Source organism: Gopherus flavomarginatus, chromosome 12 (genome assembly GCF_025201925.1).
Source record: "Gopherus flavomarginatus isolate rGopFla2 chromosome 12, rGopFla2.mat.asm, whole genome shotgun sequence".
In the NCBI taxonomy this organism is placed as follows: Eukaryota; Metazoa; Chordata; order Testudines; family Testudinidae; genus Gopherus; species Gopherus flavomarginatus.
The window spans coordinates 25,852,681-25,870,332 of record NC_066628.1 but is presented as its reverse complement, the minus strand read 5'-3'; the positions used below and the strand labels follow the sequence as shown (position 1 = coordinate 25,870,332).

At 52.1% G+C, this 17,652-nt stretch overlaps 1 protein-coding gene across 1 annotated transcript in view; it reads left to right on the top strand.

Annotated features, from left to right (window-relative positions):
- The first annotated feature begins 1,632 nt into the window (after nucleotides 1-1,632).
- Nucleotides 1,633-17,652, top strand: part of GSG1L2 (GSG1 like 2) — a 70,621-nt gene continuing 54,601 nt past the window's right edge. The window contains exon 1 of the mRNA XM_050919876.1: nucleotides 1,633-2,099. Within this exon, the coding sequence (XP_050775833.1) occupies nucleotides 1,805-2,099 (295 nt within the window). The 5' untranslated portion in view covers nucleotides 1,633-1,804. The remainder of the gene's footprint in view (nucleotides 2,100-17,652) is intronic.

The following is a 17,652-nucleotide window of genomic DNA, read 5'->3' as shown; positions in this document are numbered from 1 at the left end:
TATAGTATTTTGAATCATAATCAGAATGTATTTATGTTTTGCATAAAAAGACACATCATACTCGCAAGGAGTGGAGGTAAACCTCACATTATAATGGAGGAAACTGACAATCACATGTCTAATGTTCATTCAAATTGCACCGGAGGAGGCAGGAACTAAAAAAATTGCATTTTAGCAGACACAATTCTAGCTGGTAGGAAGCATCAGGAAACTTCCTTCAAGACAGACTCCATGTTGCCTACCTCACAGCTGGAAATAGACTTTTTATCTGGAGGCATCCTTCACCAGAATCCATTTCAAAGCTTCATTAGACTATCAAAGAGAGGGGCCTGGAACCCCCAAGTTATCTATCACCTACGAAGACAAAGGCACCAGCCCTTTGGCTTGGGGGGATAGATCCTGACCCAGGAGCTCAGTCAGCTATCTTGACGGAAATATGTGCTGAAGATTTTACCTTGAAACCAGACTAGCTTGTTAAGTTTCAGTTACTAGAGAGTGTTTTATCTTTATTTCTCTTGTAACCATTTTTTACTTTAATCCTTATATTTGCATTCACTTAAAATCTCTCTGTGCAATTAAATACACTTGTTTTCTTTTTAATCTAAACTAATCCATTGCTGTGTTTGAACTCAACTGTCTGGTAACTCCAGTTAAAATAACAAACTGTTGGATACTGACATTTTAAAGGAACAACAAATCTTAAAATTCCTCTGACTGTTCCAGAACAGGACTGGACATCTCAGAAAACACAAGCATATTCGGGGCTAAGAAGAATGTGGAGTCACCCTACCGGGCATTAACCAAGGCCGGTGGAGAACAATGGAAGTCTATGATGTTGCAGGAGGGCTCCAAGACCCAAAGTGTTGGACCCAAGCTGCCCAGTATATAGACACAGAGTGCTTGCTTGTTGATAACTTGTTGCAGACAGCTTCAGTAGCAAGGCATTGTGAGGCAATCAGGGTCACAGAGTAAGAGGTGACACATCTCTTCACTTGTTTGGATTGTACTCCAGCCAACTTTTCCTTTTCCTGGGGAAGGGTCAGGATTGGCATCAGTGCAGAAGGAATGGCACCTCGGGCAGTTCAGCCCTCTGCACTGCTTTACCAAACTGCATTCCATGGAGGCACTTTGCAGTACCGGGGGCAGCCTGCAGTGGCTCCATTAATGACAAAGGCAAACACACACTTCTTGCCTTTGTAGTTGGTATGGTTCCTGGCAGATTTCCTGTCCCCCTGGGCTGCGGAGCACTCCCCTTGCTCCATCTCAGGGATAGGGCTCATCTTCTTAAGAATCCCCCTACAAATAACATTCACTCCTGCCATAATTAGTATTAAATTGAACAAGAAGTTCTGAAGCCTGAGCTGCCCTCCCTAGTCAGGAACGTTGTCTGTATCACACACCTGTGCTTGGGATAGCCCATGAAAGCTTATGCTCAAATAAATGTGTTAGTCTCTGAGGTGCCACAAGGACTCTTCATTGTTTTTGCTGATACAGACTAATCTCTTGTCTTGTGATTCAACAGACACACTCCCAGGATCCTTTCCCCCCTTTACATTTCCTGCACAGGTTTCACTGGCTGGACAGATCTGCTGCGTCCTGTTTTCTTTCTTGCCAAACAATGAGCCTACGATTTCTGCTTATCATCTTAACTGCCAGACTGGTACAATTCACTGGTGGAAATCCAGAACTGAAGAGTGAATTTCAGTGAATGCTTCCCCATACAACCAGATGAAAAGCATTATCACTGGCTTTTTCAGCACACTTTAACGCTGATGCTGGCCCTGCAAGCGGGCAGATTTCAGACATGGGCATGGACAGACGGCAGAGAGCCTCAGCAGCACTCTCGCTCAGTTTTCTCTCATTAATCTTCTCTATCACGGCATTTAGCAGCAGTTACTGGTGTGAAGGGACAAGAAAAGTTGCAAAACCTTTCTGTACAGATCAGGAGAAAGGGACTCACTGCATCCGCTTCAATAGCTCTGATCTGAACAATAGCAACGCCGTTCAATATATCTGGGAGACAGGCGATGACAAGTTCATTGACCGAAAGTTTCATGCTGGCATCTGGTATTCATGTGAGGAGATTATTAATGGGGAAGGTGAGTGACAGCCAGACACATTTACTTCAAAAAATGTTTAGACAAATGCTTCCTGATTATCTCCTGCTCCCTGTTCTCCTGCTGCTGTAGTCGGGAAAGGTATCAGCACAAGGGTGCCACTTCTCCAGAGGGAGAAGATGCAAAGCTTCAGCAAGGATTGGTAAGAAACATGTTCAGCTAAACTCTTGGAAATACTGTTATGAAGTTTAGAACGGCAGACTGCTGTGCAGATTCTTGATTTCAGTGATTAGCATTAAATGGTTAGATGAGCATTAATTGACTAGGGCTACCACCATTAGAAATTAACAAGATTTGCTCTTCTGGTGAGAGCAGCAAGTTAAAAGGCTTTTAATGAGAGAGGTTTTAAATTGTTTTTTACTTTTCTGATATTATCTGTGAACTGGATTAAAATAAATGTGTCTGATGGCAATAATCTTTTTAGATCCCTGATTGCAAAATAGGACAAGCAATGTTATTTCTTATTTTAAAATGTCATGTTAATGTACATATCATGTTAATTTACAGCAGATCTTGTGCAAATACTACAGAAATGTGAGGAGTGTTTTCTAAGTAAAGAATTTCAAGAGAAGCCCTGAATTTGTGCTAAAAATGACGTTTTATTGTAAAAGAAATGGATTCTCTTTTCTGGGTTTCCTCATTCTCTGTGCCTCCCACTAAAGAGATGAAATTTGCTCATTTTCTTTTCATCGTGATGCTGTCACTACTAAACAAAGGCAGAAGGTGCATTTTTCCCCACTGAAGAACAACTTGGCCATTTATTAATCATAAACAGTTGTACATAACCTAGCCCCACTCTGAGTAACCCTAAACACCTAGATGGCATAGAATGAAATTTGCCATAAAATGAAACTGCTGATTGATCTTAGATCTTTGTAAAATAAGGCTGTTTATTTAGTACAAGTATGGTGCACACTATAAGTCCAGATATCCAAGTTACTACAGTTTCTGCCTTTGTAGTCCCAAAGAGAGAGAGAGAAAGAAGAAAGAAACTCAGATCACTCCAGACCTATAAACGTCAAACCCTCAGTGTAGTGAGGCGCCCTGGCTCCCAGCTGCGCCTGAGAGGGCCGAGCCCCTGCAGCCTCCAACGTGGGCGGAGCCACCGCTGCCCGGTCCCGGCCCCCGGAAGTCAAGAAGTGGGACAGGAAGTATAAAGGCACAGCCCCTGCAGCCTCCAATGTGAGCGGAGCCACAGACACCTGTTCCCGCCCCCCGGAAGTCAAGGGGCGGGACAGGAAGTATAAAAGCACAGCCCCGGCGCTCACTTGGAGGCCGGCCGTCAAAGAGACCAGGTGCAGGTGGCCGAGCGCCTGCCCGGCCTGAGCTTCCCTATGCCCGGTATCCTGAGGAGCTGCCTGAGCTTCCCCGTGCCTGGTATCCTGAGGAGGACTGGCCGAGCCTGCCCCGTGCCCAGTATCCTAAGGAGGACTGGCCGAGCCTGCCCCGTGCCCAGTATCCTAAGGAGGACTGGCCGAGCCTGCCCTGTGCCCGGTATCCTGAGGAACGCATGGTCTGGGACCCGCCGGAAGACACCGATGAAACACAGGTACCCAGAGAGGGGGAGGTTGGAAGTGGCCCGGGGGTAGACCCTGGTTTGGCTCCCGGAGAGCCTGAACCAATGTCAGTGTGTTGCGGCCAGGATCCCCACTGACAGCAGTGTGACTTGGCCACTGCTAGGGCCCCGGCCTGGGACGCAGTGGAGTGGGAGGGCCTGCGTTCCCCCTGCCACCCTTCTAAGGGTGGCAAACTCCCCCTCTCACTGGCCTGAGGAGGCCTTCTTTATAAACTTACTGTTTGAACTGCTGCTCAGCCCCTGCCTGAGGGTCTGAGCCCTGTGCCGGTTTGTTGCCCTGCCCTGAGCCAGGGCCTGGGCTTTATAGACTTCCTCGCTGAACTGCTGCTCAGCCCCTGCCTGAGGGCCTGAGCCCTGAACTGCTTAGTGCCCCGTCCTGAGCCAGAGCCTGGGCTTTATAAACTGTTTGCTCAGCCCCCTGCTGATGGAGCTGAGCCCTGAACTACTTAGTGCCCAGTCCTGACCCAGGGCCTGGGCTTTATAAATTGTTTGCTCAGCCCCCTGCTGATGGAGCTGAGCCCTGAACTACTTAGTGCCCCGTCCTGACCCAGGGCCGAGGCTTTATAGAGTACTTGTTTGCTCAGTACGTGCTGAAGGAGCTGAGCTCTGAACTGCTTGGTGCCCTGCCCTGCCCCAGGGCCTGGGCTTAGAGACTGTCTGTTGGCTCTACCCCTGCCGAGGGGTCTGAATCCTGACCTTTTTTGCCATCTGTAGTGAGGCACCCTGGCTCCCAGCGGCGCCTGAGAGGGCTGAGCCCCAATGCTGGACGTTTACACATGATGCCTTCTCTGAGGAATTCCGCCCAGGATGTGGACATGAGCTCTCTACACCGGTGAGAAGGAGGCTGGGGGAGAGAGACTCCCCTCCCGGGAGATGGATCTGTCGCAACTCCTTGCCCTCTTGAATGAGAATCAAGAGCGACAGCAGGTGACCCAGTCGTGGCTGCAGCTGGAGCAGCAGGCCGCCCACCTCCAACAGGCACAGCAACTTGTTGAGCAGCTGGGAACCCAGCAGCACCAGCTGCTCCAAGAGCTGATCACCCAAAACCAGGAGTTCCAACGCCAATGCCCCCAGCAGCTCGTGGCGACTTGGTCCGCCCCCGAGGGATCCCAGCCGAGGAGCACGGATGGGGCCATGCGGCCCAGTCCACCGATCCAGCTGATGAAGATGGGCCCTGGCGATGACCCTGAAGCTTTCCTCGTCACGTTCGAGCAGGTGGCTGTCGTCGCAGGGTGGGCCCACGACCAGTGGGCTGCCATCCTGGCCCCCTACCTGACAGGGACCACTCAGGCGGTCTATCGCTGCCTGTCTGCAGAGGCAGCCCAGGATTACGACCAGGTGAAGGCCGCGGTCCTAGACGCTCTAGATGTGAGTCTCGAGACATTCTGACAGCAATTTAGAAGCCTGGCCTACCCCGTATGGTGGCCCAGGAACTCCGCGAGACCTGTAAGTGATGGCTGCAGCCAGAATGCTGGACGATGGAGGAGCTACTGGAGCAAGTGGTGCTCGAACAGTTCACCCACATCCTTCCCCCACGGGGAAGGGCCTGGGTCCTCCGCCATCGGCCTGCAACAATGGCCGCCGCCGTCTCACAGATGGAGGACTTCCTCGCGGGTGAAGTACTGGTGGGCCTGGCGGTTCGGGCAGCCCCTTCGGGGGAAGAGCGCCTTAGCTCTAAGAAAAAGATGGCACTTGTCTGGACTGATGGACGAGCTTCATGTCGGGGGGCCGAGGCCCGGACCCACACCACAGCGGCCCCCGGGCGATCCGCTTGGACTCCGACTCCAACGGCGCAGGGGGGGCCCACGGAACCCTCTGATGGACACTCCTGGGACCAGACCTCTGGCCGGACGAGCAGACCAGGGGCCATGTTTCTCCTGCGGGGAGTATCACCATCTGCAGAGGGACTGCTCCAGACTCGAGTGCACCTTAGGCCAGGTCTGTTCAGGGGAAGCCCATGCCCGCCGGTCCCAGGCAGCCAAGATCACCGTGCCTGTGATGGTTGAGGGGTACCCAACAACGGCCCTCCTCGACTCGGGCTGTGGGCAGATGTTGATCCGGCAACGCTTGAGTCCCCCGGCTGATGCCCGCCTGGAAAAAATCCAGCTACAGTGCATCCATGGGGACATGGACCCTACCTCAGCACCTGGACCCAACTGACGATTGATGGGGTCACCTGGCTGATGGTGGTGGGCCTCGCGTCATGACTCGTGTATCCGGTGATCCTGGGCTGGGACTGGCCTGAGTTTCCTGCAGTCCTACGCCACCACACCGGGGATGGCCCAGAGCCCATGCCGGCCTTGGAAGGGGAGACCCCCGAAGACGAGGAAGACGAGCCGGAGGCCCCCGACCCCGCCAGCAGGCCGGAAGGATTGGAGGACATCTGCCCGGGAGCAGGGGAGGATCCCTCGGCCCCCACGGATTTTTGCCAAGACCAAAGGGCTGACCCTACCCTCAAGCGGGCATACGAACAACTGACCGCCATGGATGGGCCCGTCCTCGACCCCGGCTGGGCAGCACAGTGGCCGCACTTTGAGCTGCGACGAGATCGCCTGTATCGAGTTGAGAAGGACCCGCACACCAGGGAGCCCCGGACCCAACTCCTCGTACCCCAATGTCATCAGTGGGCGGTCGTGAAGCTGGCTCACGACGTCCCAGCAGCCGGACACATGGGTCACAACAAGACACTAGCCCAGATACTGAGGCGCTTCTTTTGGCCGGGTATATATCAGGAAGTAAAACAGTACTGCAACTCTTGCCCAGAATGCCAGCTGGCCGCCCCAGCATGAACTCCCAAGGCACCCCTAGTGCCCACGCCTGTAATCGAGACTCCCTTTGAGTGCGTGGCTATGGAACTAGTGGGACCCGTCCATAAGAGCGTTGCGGGGTTCCAGTACATCCTGGTTATGTAGGACTATGCCACCCGGTTCCCTGAGGTGATTCCCCTGCGAAACATCACAGCCCGCACTATCGCAGGAGAATTGGTGAAGGTCTTCGCCCGCATCAGCCTGCCCCGGGAGATCCTCACAGACCAGGGGACTAATTTCACCTTGCGATTACTACGCCAAGTGTGTGAACTCCTGGGGATCAAACAACTGCGGAGGTCGGTATACCATCCCCAGACCAATGGATTGGTCGAGAGATTCAATTGGACTCTAAAGGACATGCTGCGCAGATTCCCCCAGCAGGACCTCCGCCGATAGGACCAGCTACTCCCACCCTTGCTTTTAGCGGTACGAGAGGTTCCCCAATCATCGACCAAATTTTTGCCATTTGAACTGCTGTACGGCCAATGGCCCCAGGGCCTCTTGGATCTAATGCGGGAAACCTGGGAGCAAACCTCATCCCCCGCCCAAGGCCTTTTGAAGTACGTGATCCAGCTGCAGGAGCGTCTGAGGCAGGCGGGGGCCCTGGCCCGAAAGGATTTAAAAGCCGCTCAAGAAACACAGGCCCAGAGCTACAATCAGGACGCACAGACCCACGACTTTCAACCAGGTGACTGGGTCCTTCTCCTTCTTCCCTCCAACGAGTCCAATCTCCTGGCTCGGTAGCAAGGACCGTATGAGGTGGTTAGGAAAGTAGGACCAGTCACCTATGAGATCAACCAGCCTGAGCGGCGAAGAAGCAACAGTGATACCATATCAACGTTCTCAAGCCCTGGCGGGAATGAGAAGGTCTTCTGATTAACCCCTACCCACCAGAACCTGAGCTAGGACCCCAAGTAACCCACACCGAGGACCCAGAGGGGCCCCAGCTCAGGGAGACTCTGACGGAGGCCCAGCTTAAGCAAACCCGGTGCCTCCTACAAGCATTCTCCCGCATTTTCACGGCCCATCTGGGATACACCACCCTCGTACACCATAAGATTCAGACGGAGCCTGGGGTGGTGGTCCGGGGCGTGACCCGGCCCCTGCCCTATCATAGGAGGTGGGTCATTGACAAGGAGGTATGGAATATGTTAGACTTGGGGGTGATTGAACCCTCGCAGAGCGAGTGGCGTAGCCCCGTGGTGCTGGTCCCGAAGCCCGATGGCTGCCAAGGTTTCTGCATCGACTTCAGGCACGTCAATGCCATCTCCAAATTCGATGTCTACCCCATGCCCTGGATAGATGAGCTGTTGGCCCCACTAGGAGAGGCCCGGTATATTACTACCCTGGGTTTAAGTAAGGGTTACTGGCAGATCCTGCTCGATCCAACTTCCAGGGAGAAGACGGCCTTCGCCACCCCGATGGGCCTCTATCAATTTACTCGTATGCCCTTTGGCCTCCATGGGGCCCCGGCCACATTCCAGCTCCTGATGGACCACCTCCTCCAGCTGCATCAGCACTACGCGGTGGCCTATCTGGACGATGTGGTCATCTACAGCCGCCACTGGGAGAGCCACTTAGAGCGGGTAACAGCCATCCTGAGGTCCCTGCAGGCAGCCGGCTTAACGGCCAACCCTAAGAAGTGCCGCATCGGCTGGCAAGAGACCACCTACGTGGGGTACACCATTGGAAATGGACAGGTGAAACCCCTCATGGACAAGGTTCAGGCCATTGCAGCCTGTCCCCCGCCAACCACAAAATGCCAAGTACGTCAGTTCTTGGGGCTGGCCGGGTATTATCGGTGGTTCATCCCCCAGTTCGCAGCGATCGCCGCTCCCTTGATGGGGCTCCTAACCAAGGACAGCCTGCAACAAGTGAAATGGACCCCCGCGTGTGACGAGGCCTTTCAAATGCTTAAAGCAGGTCTCTGCCATGAGCCAGTCCTGTATAGCCCTGATTTTAGCCAGCCGTTCATCCTACAGACGGATGCCTCGGAGGTGGGGCTCGGGCCTGTCCTCTCCCAAGAGGTGGACGGGGAAGAGCATCTGGTCCTCTACATCAGCCGGAAGCTGTTTCCCCGAGAGGAAAATTATGCCGTGGTTGAAAAGGAAGCCCTTATAGCGAAGTGGGCTTGCGACGCCCTGCGGTACTACCTCCTTGGGGCCCTGTTCACCTTGGTCACCGACCACGCCGCCCTCCAGTGGTTGGCAAACATGAAGGACCATAGCATGCGGCTGCAGCGATGGTACCTGGCGCTGCAGCCCTATGCCTTCACCGTTCTCCATAGGGCCAGGAAGGATCATGGAAAAGCGGACTTTCTTTCTCGCCTGGGGGGTATGTAAGGGTCTGGCCCCATTTTACGGGAGCCAGCCTTTGGGGGGGGGGCCGTGTAGTGAGGCGCCCTGGCTCCCAGCTGCGCCTGAGAGGGCCAAGCTCCTGCAGCCTCCAACGTGGGCGGAGCCACTGCTGCCCCGTCCTGGCCCCCGGAAGTCAAGGGGAGGGACAGGAAGTATAAAGACACAGCCCCTGCAGCCTCCAACGTGGGCGGAGCCACCGCCACCCGTTCCCGCCCCCCGGAAGTCAAGGGGTGGGACAGGAAGTATAAAAGCACAGCCCCGGCACTCACTTGGAAGCCAGCCGCCGAAGAGACCAGACGCGGGTGGCCGAGCGCCCGCCTGGCCTGAGCTTCCCTGTGCCTGGTACCCTGAGGAGCGGCCTGAGCTTCCCCATGCCCGGTATCCTGAGGAGGACTGGCCGAGCCTGCCCCGTGCCCGGTATCCTGAGGAGGACTGGCCGAGCCTGCCCCGTGCCCAGTATCCTGAGGAGCGGCCTGAGCTTCCCTATGCCCGGTATCCTGAGGAACCCATGGTCTGGAACCTGCTGGAAGATGCCAGTGAAACACAGGTACCCAGAGAGGGGGAGGACGGAAGTGGCCCGGGGGTAGCCGACCCTGGTTTGGCTCCCAGAGAGCCTGAATCAATGTCAGTGTGTTGCGGCCAGGATCCCCACTGACAGCAGCGAGTCTTGGCTGCTGCTAGGGCCCCGGCCTGGGACGCAGTGGAGTGGGAGGGCCTGCGTTCCCCCTGCCACCCGTCTAAGGGTGGCAGACTCCCCCACTCGCTGGCCTGAGTAGGCCTTCTTTATAAACTTACTGTTTGAACTGCTGCTCAGCCCCTGCCTGAGGGTCTGAGCCCTGTGCCGGTTTGTTGCCCCGCCCTGAGCCAGGGCCTGGGCTTTACAGACTACTTGTTTGCTCAGTCCCTGCTGAAGAAGCTGAGCTCTGAACTGCTTGGTGCCCCACCCTGCCCCAGGGCCTGGGCTTAGAGACTATCTGTTGGCTCTACCCCTGCCGAGGGGTCTGAACCCTGACCTATTTTGCCGTCTGTAGTGAGGCGCCCTGGCTCCTAGCGGCCCCTGAGAGGGCCGAGCCCCAACGACTTACGTTTACACTCAGCAACTAGCAGCCATAAATCTGGGGATCCCAATTCTGCTGTGCACTGGGCTTGACTTCTTAAATTATAAACAACAGGGATCAGCAGAGAAGCCCCTCTGCAAAGACAGAACAAAAATTAGGAGATGGGAAACAGAGACATTCTGGAGGGGGTGATCCCTGTAGACTGCAGAAGGGAGAGAGCTTTTCTATCTTGTGCTGTGAGTGGCTAAAAGGACAAGCTGATGGGAATCAATTTAATGAGCTTTGTTCAGAGAATCTGGATAGGGGGGTTGAGACTGACCTATGAGCGCAAGAGGCTGGAGCCAAGTTTACACAAATCTATGGGAGCAGGAAGCAGGGGCATTCTTTAGATCACCTGGAGGGAAAGCAAAGTGACAGAGTTTGGAGGAGCCACCACCTGTCAAGGGAACTCTGTTTTCACAATGAACATTTTGAAAAAATAATTTGAGAGTCTTCACCTAAGTTCCCCTCAGCTTCATCTCTGGCCCCTGATTCAAAGCGGGAGGGTTCTCTCACCTACCTCCAAATGGTGAGGCCACTCTCCCTTTATTCTTTTCCACTGTATGCCCTTGGGGCCCAACTCCTTTGCCACTGCATGTCCCCAGCACCCAATTCATCTGTAGCAGCTGTTGCTTTACCCAGATTGGAATAGCTACCATGTTAGCCCAAGCAAATGCTTCAACACACAGATAGGTAGCACTACAGAGCAAATCCATTCTCTGAATTCACCACTGGATGGAGAGCTCTGCTCCACTCTCATCCCAGCCCCAGTCTTCCCTGTTCAGCTTAAGGTGATCAGATGTCCTGAGTTTATTGGGACCATCCTGGTTATTAGGGGCTCTGTGTTATATAGGATCCTATTATCCCCCATAACCTCCCATCCCAATTTTTCAAACTTGCTATCTGGTCACCTTAGTTCTGCTCCACAGTCCTCTGTGCATTCTTTTCTCCTTTGTTAGAGGATTGGCCCTTTTCCATAGAGTACCCTGGGGGTGGCTATCCACCTACCAGCCCAATCATGCACACACATCATTCAGCCAGGAAGGGGCTCTAGAGGAGCAGAAAGTGAGTGTGAGTATATGATGTCAGTGGGGAAAGGTGCTGTATGAAGACTTCTGGATTTCCCAGCTTTTGTTGGAGTTGCTGCTTAGGGGTCCAAGGCAGAATGTCAGGCCAAATCCCCCTGGGCCACAGGAACTGTCCTTTCATGAATCAATGTGAACTTTCTGTTCTTATTCTGTGCACTTAGCAGGACAGTGCCAGCCCATTCCTCAAACACTGGGCCTCGGCTTGTCACTATTAGCTGCATCCACTGTCTAGTCTCAACTCCTCTCTATTGCAGAAAGGTGTGCATACATTATTTGATCATACACATTTCATTATTTATTTTTTTTGTTAAAAATACTATTCATTTTTGTGGCCAAAAACTTTTGGTTTGGGGTTTTTCAGTTTTCCAATCAAAATCAAACATTTTAAAGGAAGACAGACATATTTCATGAAAAATTTCATTTAGTTTAAAACTCAATTCTCGGTCAAAAACAAGTTAACACAAAATGTTCAACTAGCCCTCGTAAAGGCATAACTGTGTTTAGGGTTAGGCTGGTGAACCAAAGTTATGAAGGGAAAGGAAGCTGGGGAAGAGGGGTCCATTTTCTTCTCCACACCATGGACATCACAAACTACATCACAAGAGATGGGGACCTGGCCTCTCCCATGCTCCCTATAGTGGTCTCTTATTGATTAATAAAGAATTAAAGGAGGGCAATAGCATTAATGCTAATCAGCATGCCAATCTATTTTATGAAAGATAGATCTTGTCAAAATAACTTGATATCTTTTTTTAAATGAGGTTACAAGTTTGGTTGACAAAGTTAATTGTAAAAAGAACAGGAGTACTTGTGGCACCGTAGAGACTAACAAATTTATTTCAGCATGAGCTTTCGTGAGCTACAGCTCACTTCTTTGGATGTTACTATAATATACTTAGACTGCTGTAAGGCTTTTGACTTGATACTGCATGAGATCATGATTAAGAAACTAGAATAGTAAACAATTAACATGGTACACATTAAATGGATTAAAAACTTGCTAACCGACAGGTCTCAAAATGTAATTGTAAAGGAGGAATCATCATCATCATCAAACTGGGGTGTTTCTGGTGGGGTCCCGCAGGGACTGGTTCTTGGCCCTATGCTATTCAATATGTATACGAGTGACTTGGAAGAAAACATAAAATCATCACTGATAAAGGTTGCAGATGACAAAAAGATTGGGGAAGGGCAAATAATGAAGAAGTGAAGTCACTGATATAAAGTGATCAGGATCACTTGGCAAAGTAAACAAGCAAACAATATGAGTTTTAAGATGTCCAAATGCAAATATATATACAACAAGTACCAAAGAATGTAGGCCATACTTACAGGATGGAGGACTCTATCCTAAGGAGCAGTGACTCTGAAAAAGACTTGGGGATCATGATGGATAGTTAGCTGAATTTGAGCTCCCAGTGTGATGCAGTGGCCCCCAAGGGTTAATGGGAGCCTTGGATGCATGAACAGAGGAATCTTGAGTAGAAGTAGAGAGATTATTTTACTTCTGTAGTTGATGTTGGTATGACCGCTTCTGGAATATTGTCTCCAGCTCTGATGCCCACAATTCCAGAAGGATGTTGATGTTTTGCGAGGGTTCAGAGAAGACTCACAAGAATGATGACAGAATTAGAAAACCTGCCTTATAGTGATAGACTCAAGGAGCTCAATCTATTTAGTTTGACAAAGAGAAGGCTAAGGGGTGACTTGATTAGTCTACACATATTTCATGAGGAGCAAATATTTGATAATGGGCTCTTCAATCTAGCAGACAAAGATATAACACACGCCAATGGCTGACATTTGAGGATTGACAAATTCAGACTGAAAATAAGACAACATTTTATCAGTGAGGGTAATCAATCATTGGAACAATCCACCATTGGCCATGGTGAATTCTCCATCACTGGCAATTTTTAATTCAAGGTTGCATGTTTTTCTAAAAGATCTGCTCCAGTTCAAAGAGGAATTAATTCAGCAAAGTTCTCTGGCCTGAGCTATGCAGGAGGTCAGACTAGAAGATCACAGTGACCCCTTCTGGCCATAGAATCTCTGACCCGCCCTGTAGTCCCCTTTCCCAACATCCACATTGTACTATGTTCTGAAGTGTGGGAATGTTTAAGAGTGGTTCTGCTTTGTGATCATTTGTAGTGTGGGTGTACTAAGCTGCTTGAAGCAGAACTGCTGAACAGCTCTTATAAAACAGATAAAGAAGCTAGTGAACAGAAGCAAACAGGAGTTTTGTGAGGGAGTTCTCCAGGTAAAGGAGGAGCAACTATGTGACACTTGGAGTGAGTTTGTTGTCGGTTTGTTTGTTGTTGTGTGCTTGCTGCTTGCCATTTGCTGCTTGATGGAAGTTTATAGTGTGGTCTGTCTGAGGAGCCATTCGCTGAGCCTAGCAGCCTGTTAGGCAAGGCTGAGAGCTTCCTTACAAGGTTTTAGCCTGCCATCCTTTGATCCCTACTTCCTGTAGGATCCCTTGATAAGGGGGCATGGCTACTGAGGATCAGAAGTTTAAAAAGCCAGCTCCTAAGCAACCAGAGGAGCTAGCAAACAAGGGAGTGTTGCAAGGGAGTTTAGAGACAGAGTGTGAGAGCCAGACACATCCAACAGTCTCTAAATTTAGGCAATAGTGGCCCCCATGATTGAAACATGGCTCATGCTTCTGGTTAAGCAGTGGCTAGCCCTCCTGCAGCTTTGCAAGGGGGGAGCGTAACCAAAAGCATCCCTGTATTCACACCCTACACACCACTGCAACAAGCTTTGTGCAAAATATGCCTTGTATGGTATCACTGGAAAACTAATAACTTGCTAGTCAATAATATGGTGAGCTGTGTGCAGCAATGTTGTATGTCAAGTTATGAATCCCCTGTATGATGTTATCATCACATGTTCAAACCCACATAACCCTACCTAGGCAAAAGTTGTTATTGAGGTTTATCTTAAATTTTACCTTAATTTATAAATAAGTAATAAACAGGGTCCTTGAGACAGCAGGGGGAAGAGATGGCAGGAGAAAAAGCAATGTTGCATTTCAGCAAGCACAGATGAGGAGAAAGACCATGGAGCCTCCTTCAACACCAGACTCTATGTTGCCTTTACTACTTGAATAAACTTTACTATACAGGGTAAGTCTCAGAAGAATCCACTTCAAAGGTTCACTGGATTATAAGAGAGAGGGGCAGAGAACCCCAAGTTAAATCTCTGTCTTTCACCTAAGAAAACAAAGGCACCAGCATCTTTAGGTCACTGGGAGAGATTCTGACCATCTTGCCGGAAAACTGTGGGCAAGAAAAACCATCTTAACAAAGCCTGGAACCAAAACTTAGAAGATTAAGTTTCAGACTTTTAGATGCATGTTTTCACTTTTATTTGCTTGTAAACGTTTCACTCTTAGAATCATAGAAACATAGAATTTGTGGGACAGGAAGGGACCTTGAGAGGTCATCTAGTCCAGTCCCCTGCACTCATGGCAGGACCAAGTATTTTCTAAACTGACAGGTGTTTGTCTAACCCGCTGTTAAAAATCTCCAGTGACAGAGATTCCATAATCTCCCTAGGCAATTTATTACAGTGCTTAACCACCTCGACATTTAGGAACCAGCCTAAACAGCCATTGCTGAAATTTAAGCCCAATGCTTCTTGCTCTATCCTCAGAGATTAAAGAGAACAATTGTTCTCCCTCTTCTCCCTTTTCTCCCTCTTAAAACAAGCTTTTATGTACTTGAAAACTGTTACCATATCCCAGGCCTGCACAACTCGTAAAGCGGCGAGGGCCACATTACTCCAAAGAAAACAGCTGAGGGCTGAAACCCCCCGGCCCCACGGAAACAGCCCCCCCCCCGGCCCAGCGGGAACACTCTGCCCCAGCACCACCCAGCCCTGCAGAAACAAACCCTCCTTTCCCAGTGCCGCCCCACCAAAACAGCTGTGAGCCAAAAAGAAGGTTGGGGGTGGGGAGGTGATACTTGATTTTAAATTAACCAGGGGTTCCCAGCTGAAGAGCTGGCTGGGAGCCCTCAGGGTCAAATTAAAGGGCCCGGGGCTCCGGCGGCTGCGGGAACCCGGAGCTTTGTGGGGCTGGGGCAGGGATTTAAAGGGCCCAGAGCTCCTGCTGCTGAGGGGAGCCTGAGCCCTTTAAATCCCAGCCCCAGCGCATCCGTGGGAGCCGCCTCTGGGATTCAAAGGGTTCTGGGCTGCCAGTGGTGACGAGGAGCCCTGAACCCTTTAAATCTCAGCCGCGGCTGAGAATCTCTGCGGGCAGCTCAGAGTCCTTTGAATCCCGTCCGCAGCTGGCAGGGCCGGCTTTAGGAAGTGCGGGCCCAATTCAAACATTTTCGGCGGGGCCCCGGCAGGGATGACTGAAGAAAAAAAAAACATGTAAAAAAAAAAGCCTTTCATTTCTTAGCAACCAGTTCCCTATAAAAAGTTCTGCCACAGTATGTATTTTTTGTACCAGTAGCGTTACCATACATCCGTATTTTCCTCCTGGATGGCAATTTAAGATCCAAAAAGCCTGACATGTCCGGGAAAGTACAGATGTATGTTAACCCTACCTAAAGTTCTTTTTTAAAAAGATGTGTCTGAACTAGAAATGAGCTCTGCCACTCCCTGAGGGTGTGCTAGGGTGCACGTGTGGGTCCCAGCTGCTCCCTGCCCACCTCATTGAAGCAGGTGTGCAGGGTTACTTCCCTGGGAACTACAGGGACCAGTGCACATGGGGCTGGCTGGAGGTGGGGGGCAGGTGGCTGGAGGTAGGGTCTGGCTGCAGACTGGGCAAGGGGTGTGGGGCAGGCTGGAGACGGCGTGTGGGATGGGCTGGCTGGCTTCAGGCAGGGCCACAGGGGGGATGCGGCATGGGTTGGTAGGGCTGGAGACAAAGGAGTGCAGGACTGGCTGGCTTCAGGCAGGGGGGTGCGGCAGGGGTTGGCTGCAGACAGGGAAGGGGGTGCAGGGCTGGCTGGAGACAAGGGTTGGTGCAGGGCTGAAGGCAAGGCAGGGGGTGAGGGGCTGGCTGGAGATGGGCTGGCTGTGGGCAGCCAGTGCAGGGCTGGCTGCAGACAGGAACTGGTGCAGGCAGGGCAGGAGGTGCGGCAGGGATTGACTGCGGGCAACTGGTGCAGGTACAGGGGGTACAGCCCATCCTGTATGGTGAGTGCCCCCTCCTCCTGCCTCCCCCACCAGGGTAACAGTAGCAGCCTGTGGCTCAGGAGCTATTTAAAGGGCTTAGGGCTCCCCTGCTTCCACTGCCCCAGCCCTGTAAATAGCTGCAGGAGCCCTGGGGAAGTGGAGGGGGTTCCGGGGGCTATTTAAAGGACCAGGGCAGCAAAGGCATATGGAGACCCCCCCACTACCCCAGGGCTCTGGGGGCTATTTAAAGAGCCCGCGGCTCCTTTGCTTCTACTGCCCCAGCTCTGTAAATAGCCGCGGGAGCCCTGGGGAAGTGGTGTGGCTTCAGCGGCTATTTAAGGACCGGGGCAGCAGAGGCAGCTGGAGCCCCAGCCTTTTAAATAGCCCCCAAAAACCCCCACTACCCCAGGGCTCTGGGGGTATTTAAAGGGCCCGGGACTCCCCTACTTCTACTGCCCCAGCCCTTTAAATAGCCACGGGAACCCTGGGGAAGTGGTGGGGCTCCAGTGGCTATTTAAAGTGCCGGGGCGGTAGAAGCGATGGGAACCCTGGACTTTTTAAATAGCCCCCAGAGCCCCACAGCCCTACCCCAGGGCTCCAGCAGTGGTGCTCTGGTGGCAATTTAAAGGGCCTGGGAGCCACAAGCCTTTTAAATTGCCCCCTGGGGAAGCTGGGCCACCCTGCTACAGTGCACTGGCTTTTGGAGGTACACCGTACTGAGGCTTGGGCATGTGGCCCTCTTAGGGGCGGGCTGATTCAGGGGAATTGGATGAATTGGCCTTAAGCCAGCCCTGGCGGCTAAGATTTAAAGGGCTCTGGGCTCTCTGCGGCTGCAGGCAGCCCAGAGCCCTTTGAATCCCGACTGCAGCTGAGATTTAAAGAGCTCTGAGCTCGTGGGTGCCTGCAGCTCAGAGCCTTTTGAATCGCGGCCACGGCTGGGATTTAAAGGGCTCTGGACTCCCCGCGGCTGCGGGCAGCGCAGAGCCTTTTGAATCCGGGCCGGGGCTGAGATTTAAAGAGCTCTGGACTCCCCACCGCTGTGGGCAGCCCAGAGCCCTATGAATCGCAGCCGCGGCTGAGATTTAAAGAGCTCTGAGCTCCCCGCCACTGTGGGCAGCTCAGAGCCTTTTGAATCCCGGCCCCGGCTGAGATTTAAAGAGGTCTGAGCTCCCCGCTGCTGCGGGCAGCCCAGAGCCCTAAGAATCCCGGCCGCGGCTGAGATTTAAAGGGCTCTGGGCTCCCCGCTGCTGCGGGCAGCTCAGAGCCTTTGGAATCCCGGCTGCAGCTGAGATTTAAAGAGCTCTGGGCTCCCCGCCGCTGCGGGCAGCTTAAAGCCTTTTGAATCCCGGCGGGGGCCGCACAGTGAGCCTCTGCGGGTCGCATGTGGCCCGCGGGCTGTATGTTGTGCAGGCCTGCCATATCCCCTTTTACTCTTTTCTTCTCCAGACTAAATAAACCCATTTTTTTATAGATCTTTAAT